Source organism: Myotis brandtii, unplaced genomic scaffold (assembly GCF_000412655.1).
Source record: "Myotis brandtii unplaced genomic scaffold, ASM41265v1 scaffold136, whole genome shotgun sequence".
Classification (NCBI taxonomy): Eukaryota; Metazoa; Chordata; class Mammalia; order Chiroptera; family Vespertilionidae; genus Myotis; species Myotis brandtii.
The window spans coordinates 5777701-5785862 of NW_005354829.1; the positions used below are offsets into that span (position 1 = coordinate 5777701).

Below are 8162 nucleotides of genomic sequence, written 5' to 3' on the forward strand. Positions count from 1 at the left end.
AGAAAATCATGAGGAATGCTTTAGAAAGTTAGGTTCTAATTTTCAGCCTATTTCATTAGGTCTTGTTGGACAATCTCCATTTATAAATGAGAATTTTTGTTTGTTTTCATGGGATCTTGTCAGAGAGAATTGTGTTAGAGATTTTATTGCTGGAGAAAGAGTAATTTTTTGCAGGGTTTAAAGTAAAAACAGATTTGGTCACTGACCTCTTGGAGAAAGTCAAGTGGTTTGAGCCAAAAAAAAAAAAAAGAGTATGATACACAGTTATTATTATTGTTTTTATTTTTGGCAAAATTCCATTTGAACAATTGGTTTTAAGCATTTCACTTTTTTCTCCTAAAAAATTCTTCATAAAATTAAATAGATAACTTATTTTATTTTCTCTCTCTTCTTCTAGGAGTGGAAGACAGAATATTCTTTTTTATTTTTCTAATAACCTAGTTCATTGAAATCTTTTAAACATCAAAGTATAAGTCACAAATACAAACAATTTAGAGTACAAGTGTAATAAGAATAATTAAGAACACTTTTTAAAAATTCATATTCACACTTTCTAGCCCAGATATTATAATCCATTAGGTCGTTGTAGAAAACCCAAGAATATGCACTTTTTTCAACTTGTAGACAATGGAGGTGATCTAGTTTAAACAATTTAATGTTTTACAGTCCCTCAAGATAGAATATCATAGAATGGAGATGGACTCAAAGGGTAGCTAAGAATTATTAACTACACTATTAATTTAAAACAGTGAATTCCTGAAACATGATATATCACACACTGAAATATGATTCCAAATGTTAATTATTTTTGCTTTAGTTGTTATTTTAAATATACACTAGCAAAAATAATTGAGAATTATAATTGTTTCAGAGCAGTAAAAATGTTTTTTCCCTTTTTATTAAATTTATTGGGGTGATACTGATTAAGAAATTTATACAGGTTCCAGGTGCACAATTCTACAGCACATCATCTGTGCACGGTAAAAAAAAGTATAAAAATGGCTATAAGATGAAAGAAATCAAACACAGAAGGGTACATACTGATGTGATTCCTTGTACATAAAACTTTAGAACAGACCAACGTAATCTAGAAAGGCAGAAAACAGATCATTGGTGGCCTTGTCTTGGGGGCTAACTACAAAGGGGCAGAAGGGAACATTTGGGGTTCCTGGAAATGTTCTGTATCTAGATTGTAGTGGTGTTCATATACGTGTGCATTTGCTGGAGCTCAGAGCACTGTCCACTTAAAATGGGAGAATTTCATTGGATAGAAATTACACTTCATTAAAGTTGATTAAAATAGGCTATAAATATATTTCTGAGTTTGTTTTTAATGAGGCTAAGTTTATCATACAACTTGATTAGGTAGCTCACAGAATCCCCAGCAGGAGCACAACATTGGGCTTGGAGGCTACACCGTCAGGAGCAGCACATCCTACCACAAGGAAGGCTAGGAGAGTGAGTTTCTGGCTTCTATCTGTAGGAGAGGAAACTCTTAAGTTGGAAATTTTCCCAACTATGTCTTTTTTATTTGTGTGTCCATGCTTATTTTGAAATTTTTAAAAGTACTAAAAAGAATAAAGAGCACCCTTAGATATGATACTGTAAGAATGTAGACATTTTAGTCCAGGGGTGGGCAAACTTTTTGACTCGAGGGCCACAATGGGTTCTTAAACTGGACCGGAGGGCCGGAACAAAAGCATGGATGGAGTGTTTGTGTGAACTAATATAAATTCAAAGTAAACATCATTACATAAAAGGGTATGATCTCTGTTCTCAGCATAATCTGTCTAGTGTCCAGTAGAGGCCTTCTCTTAATCACTGCTGCCACCTGCTGGTCATGTGGTTGCTAGGTCTTAGAAAAAGCAGTGCACAATGCTCCAGTCAAGATGATACAAAATGCAAATATCATTAATAGGTAGTTTTGTTGACCCTGAATAATAAAAAAGAGTAACTGTAATTAAGAACACTTGAATCAAACACACAAAAACGCACAGATTCTTAAGACTACTAGGACCTTACTAACCATCTTCCTTAGCCACCTACATGTTTTTTTGTTATTTCTCTAAGTAATCATCCAGATTCCCTTGAGAACCCATAAGATCAATGAACTGGGCTGGGAAAGAGGGTATCAGGTTGAAATTCTAGTAGAAATTCAGAGCTTTACGTGTAAAGCTCTGTTGTAAGAGAAAGCATGATACTTGCCAGGTGCTGAAAGGTCAGTGTGACTAGAGCAATGAGAATTAGGTAGAGGCAAGGTGAGGTTGGAAGGCTGTGGGCCTGATCATAAAGGGATCTAATAGGTCACGTCATGCCTTTGAGTTTTATTTTTCTGAGCAATGAAAATATATTAAAGGAACAAACAAGCTAGATGTGGTGAAAAGATAGGATTTGCATTTGATAAAGCCCGAACTTTTTTTTACAATGGTGAACAGATTGGAGGAGGCCAGATGGATGGAAGGAGACCAATAAGGAGGTACCTACAGTCCTCCTGGGGAGAGATGATAAAGTTCAGGTAAACAGACAGAAAACAATCTAAAGGGTTAGGAAGAAACAGACTAAGTCTGGCTTGTCCAGCTGTATACGGGTGCACTGGTCGCAGAGATAGGAAACACTGAGACTCACCTTCCAATGTAGACAGTCTATGTTTACATTGGGTGCACTGGTCGCAGAGATGGGAAACACTGAGGAGACTCACCTTCCAATGTAGACAGTCTATGTTTACATTAACAAAGAATATCTTCCTGTGTTAACTAGAAATATTTTATTTCCTGCAAGTTCTATCTCTAGGGGTACAGATAGATTGATTTCTAATCTCTTTCCCACAAGAAAAAACTCTCAAACATTGAAAAATAACTCATATCCCTGAAGCATCTGTTTTCCTGGTCAATATTTTAATTCCTTTGACCATTTTTTTTTCATGTGGAATAGTTTCAAGCTCCCCCACTATCCTGGCAGGTTCCCTCTGAATGATTGATTGCCAGGTTGTCTATATTCCTCTTTAAATATAGTTCCCATTATCCTAAGGGAAAGTTTGCATATCGCAAAGTAAAACAGGATCAGTGCCTCTCTCATTTTAGATATATGGTCTAAAATTACAGCGAGATCTCCTGACAGTCAAACCATATAATTCTATTTTTAGCTCTTATCAAGATTAATGCCAATTAATACAGAGCCCAAACACAATACAATGCATATTCCTTTTTATTTTTTTACAACTTAATAGAGAATTGGATTGGAGTGGATTAATTTGTCTGTTTGATTACCAGAAAGAGGTCTTTGTAAATTGGGTGGGAGCCAGCTGTACTGTCTGATTCACTGTGAGCATCAACACTATCAGAAGTCGCTGTAACACAAGTGCTTCAAGTGCAAGACAGCAACACAAAGCCTTGCCAAGTACAGAACGTGCACACACACACGCACACGCACACACACACACACACTGCATTAAGGCATTAAAGTTCCCTGACATCTTTTTCTTGGTTTTAAAAACAGTAACCTATACCTAGATACCAGTACTGGTGCAAAATAGGTATTCAATAAATATTTGTTCAAAAAATTAATACACTCAAATGATTGCTAAATTTACTTTAAATTAGACAATGTGATTACTTAAATAAGAAAAGAAACAATATATGGGGCCTCAACTAACATTTTACAGCTAATTATGTGAATATTTTGGTAAGCTCTCTATTTTATTGTCTCTGTAGACAGAAGAATAATGTTCTCAGGGAATAAAATATTTTTCCCCTTTAAGTTTAAGAATCTGTCTAAACTGCCTAGTCTCCTAAGAGGGAGAGAAAAAAACAACCTGATTATATTTGGGTAATAGTTTTCCTTGGTCAAAGGTGAATGTTAGCTCTTAGAAAGATCACGCTAACATTCTCCCCAAAGCAAAAGGTTTTGAACTTGGATTTTTGAAACAGCTATTGAGATTAAAAAAATATATCCTCTCATCCTTTATCTGGGGGTAGCTACTGACATATAAATTGTTATGGCGATAATCATTGGTATCACTTTGGCTAAAAAAGTGTGTTGCTAAAAATATAGTGAATATTTAATTTAAAATAGCTAAATATAAAATTATACAACAAACTTCCCAAAGAGGAACAGATATCAGATACAAAAGAACAGTAGAAGTGCACAACCTCCAAATGGAGCATGGGTGGCATTAAAACGAAATAAAAGCATTAAATTCTTTCACACAACAAGTGCTTGTGTCTGTTAAGTTCTTACTGCTGTAACTTGTAGACTTTAAAATATGTCTTTGAGGACTGATTCAAGACATAACTGACAGGACCTAAAAGTCAGAAAGATAAATGTTTTGCTTTTGTTTCACTCTAGGATTTTGTGTTGTTTCTAAGAAGAAATAATTGTTTTAAAATTCTGATAGGATTTTGGGCTCAGTGTTTAGTTGATAAGTTAAACTCGTTGGCATGTAAAGTATTTGAAACTCCTTTAACTCAGTTGTCAAGAGGCAGGTAGGCATCTGCAGTGAATGATAAGTATCACTGGACGTCCTTTAAGCTTTGTTTGTAGACAAGGTTCGTAAGATTTTTTAACTCTAGGAAGGTCAACAAAACTCACTCTTTGCTTTCAGCTTGGCCCTCCCTTTCATTATTTTCATATACACACTTGGCTAAACTTCAACACTCACTCTCAAATTCCAGAAAGGATCCCGTTGGGATTTTATAGGGATCTCAATGAATGTTACTGGAAAGAACTGCCTAGGAACCATAGTGAGTTGTCCCATCAGGAATATGGTGAGTCTCCCCATTTCTTCTGATTTTCTTTTATGTCCTTTTGTAGTAAAGTAAAAGATCTTAGAAATCTAGCATACTTCTTGTTGATTTTTTAAAATATTTTAATAATCTTTGTAGTTATTAATAGCATTTATTTTACACTTTTTAATTGATAATTGGCGGCATATTGGAAGGATATTTATTTTATATTTATACTATATTTCAGCACCTTACTCAATGGTCTTATTGGGTCAGAAGACTTTCAGCTGATATTTTTGGAAAAGCCTGTTTGAATGCCTTTTAGTATCTTTTAGAGGGCTCCAAGGAATTAACACGAGGTTTAATGGTTAGAGATTCTGTCAAGAGAGTTCTTATATCTAGAAAAAATATTTTAAATTCAGTATCATTATTACTGTAGTATTAAGCAAAATAATTTTCAAAAGCTTAAATCTATTCTTAGTTTGTGTTTCTTTATATGTTAACTGCAAATAAGCTCTGGTCACTAACTCGTGATTTTCTAAGGCTTCAGCATGTTACACTGAATAATAATTCTTAAGTAGAAATCATCCTTTGTGAGGCAGATGAAACATTTGCAAAGAGATTTATAGCATGTTACAGGCATAGAATTATTTTTGTGGAAAGCAATTCTAACTAAAATAAATGAGAAACACGTGCATAAAAGTAACTTATGAATCTACAATGTTTTCAGTTGTCTTGTGTATTTAAAAAAACACAACTAAGCTCATGGTCCAAATATCTTCTAAACATGTGTATTTCATCGGAGAATTTTACTCATATTATTAAATTATGGCTTTCTAAATAAAAATGTTTCATTTAGAATGAATGAAATGATTTCTTAAATCTAAAATCAAAGAATCACTTTAAGGATTAGCCAGGGACACAGTTCACTTCGTGGTTCCCAGAGATTAGTAGCATCAGATCTTCTTAGACCCAGGAATTACTTGCTATTACGGCTGCATATTAAGACAGAAGCTATGATGTCTCTGATGCCTTGCGAGAGTGTCTAGACCACCATCAAGTACACGTGAGAGGGAAGAGGTAGAGGTCACCTGTTACCATACTGTTTTCCTGTAAAATTGCTGGTTTTATTTATTTAATTTTTTAATCCTCACCTAAGGATATTTTTTCCATGGATTCTTTAGAGGGAGGGAAAGGGAGAAGAGGGGGAGAGAGACACACACATTGATTGGTTGCCTCCTGCATGCTTTAGAGGGAGGGAAAGGGAGAGGAGGGGGAGAGAGACACACACACATTGATTGGTTGCCTCCTTCATGCACCCCGACCAGGGCCAGGGACAAACCTGCCACCGAGGTACATGCCCTGGGCCAGTAATCGAACCTGTGTCCCTTTGGTCTGCAGGCTGACTCTAACCACTGGGAAAACAGGCCAGGGCTAAAGTTGCTGTTTTTATGTGGAGACCTTTGGGAGGCAGGAGAACCCACATGGGTATCTTTTCCCAAAACCCATGTGCCTTGGGGATAGTTTAATCTTTGGGATAAAAGGAATCTTTTCTTTGTTAATCGACCATATTTTACACAAAATAAAATTTCCCTCTACCCGATTTTATTGGATTATTTAACCAAATCTCTTTCAGAAATCTAAAATCAACTAAAGCATTTTTCTACTGGGGGTTGGGGTGGAGAGAAACATGTTTTATAATAATTTTCATATTTTTGTTATTTTCTTTGCTAGTTAGGGATGAAAACACATTTTGAACATCTGACCTGTCAACTCAATTCATGTGTTTTCTGCACTGGGTTTAGTAGTTAAATGCAGTTTTCAGAAAATAACACAAACATAGTCTTATATACCCTTTATACATGGATTACCCGTTTTATAACTCTGCCCTTTCTTGTACATACCTGTATTTCTTTAAACATGAAGACACCCCACATTGCAGCTACAAATCCTGGACCCTTAAGAAAAAAGAACTTTAATTAAATTAGTTATTTTCCTGTGACTATACGACTATACTCTATGTAAATACAGTAAATCGGCCAGCTGATTTGACACTTGATAATCAAATAACTTTCTATTGTAAAAGCAATATAACAATATTGATAGGGAAATAATCTCAACCCTAACTCATCATTAAGTTAAACTAAGTAGCATTAGGTAAAAAAATGAAGATATAGCCGAGACCGGTTTGGCTCAGTGGATGGAGCGTCGGCCTGCGGACTGACGGGTCCCAGGTTCGATTCCGGTCAAGGGCATGTGCCTGGGTTGCGGGCACATCCCCTGTGGGGGATGTGCAGGAGGCAGCTGATCGATGTTTCTCTCTCATCGGTGTTTCTAACTCTCTATCTCTCTCCCTTCCTCTCTGTAAAAAATCAATAAAATATATTTTTAAAAAAATGAAGATATATATATTGATTTCAGAGATAAAGGGAAAGGGAAAGAAAGAGAAACATCAATGATGAGAGAGAATCATTGATCAGCTGCCTCCTGCACACTCTATACTAGGAATTTGAATTAAGCATGGTTTTTGTGGAGAAGGTATGTTGTGTTAGCATGTTTATGATTCTGTTTCAAGCCTGCACAAACTCTGGAAGTTTCAAATAAACAATTCCAACATGTTTTCCCTCTCCCACTACTCCAACTGTCCACATGGCTGGGTCAACAAAGTCTGACTCCACTCTGGCATGTAAGAGAAGTAATAAAAATACATCACTCTCTGTCAGCATCTGGAAAAGCCTACATCAAAAGAGCCAGAGCAATAGGTCAAAGGAACTGTCTGTTATCAATGACGTAAGGTCCTAAGCCTCAAAACCCAAACCAAACAAGACTCATCTGGGTCCTTTAGGCAATTCTATCCTGGCTTCGGACAATAGAATAAGGACATAACATCCATGTTATCTTGCTATTTGCTTAAGAATTTTATCCTCTTTAATCAGGAAATGAATTTCCCTTCAGAGTACATGGTGGAAGATAATACCAAAAGGTATCATTGACCTTTGAGACTTTTTGGCTGATGATTTTCTAAATATTTGCTTAGCGCCTAAAGGGTATTGTGACGAGTAATGAGACTGTAGGAAGAAGTGCTTTGCTAAATGCAAGCATAAGTCACAGTGTGTACAGATGCTTTGATTCAGGCAAAGGAGAGCCAAACAGGAAGGGCATTCCTAGATAAGACACACACCTGCTTTGGCAGTTGGGTTGTATTTTTTCCTTTTGTGCATTTATACAAAATATACTTGTATCAGTCTTTCAAAACGAGGTGAGCTTGAGCCATCTTGAGAAGCTCAACTCTCTGGATAAACTTTTAGGCTCATGGGGAAGGCATGGAGCAGAGGTAACAAGCTCTTTCTCGGGCTATGTTGGGCTATATAGGTTTGGTTTTCCTTCCTTCCTTCCTTCCTTCCTTCCTTCCTTCCTTCCTTCCTTCCTTCCTTCCTTCCT

General features: G+C 36.1%; 1 protein-coding gene across 1 annotated transcript in view; it reads right to left on the reverse strand.

The window, feature by feature from the left end:
* Nucleotides 1-1811: 1811 nt before the first annotated feature.
* TMEM144 (transmembrane protein 144) overlaps nucleotides 1812-8162 on the reverse strand; it is a 36614-nt gene continuing 30263 nt past the window's right edge. The window contains exons 11-12 of the mRNA XM_005860564.2: nucleotides 6626-6679; nucleotides 1812-1933 (exon numbers count right to left, since the gene is read on the reverse strand). Of these exons, the coding sequence (XP_005860626.1) occupies nucleotides 1850-1933; nucleotides 6626-6679 (138 nt within the window). The 3' untranslated portion in view covers nucleotides 1812-1849. The remainder of the gene's footprint in view (nucleotides 1934-6625; nucleotides 6680-8162) is intronic.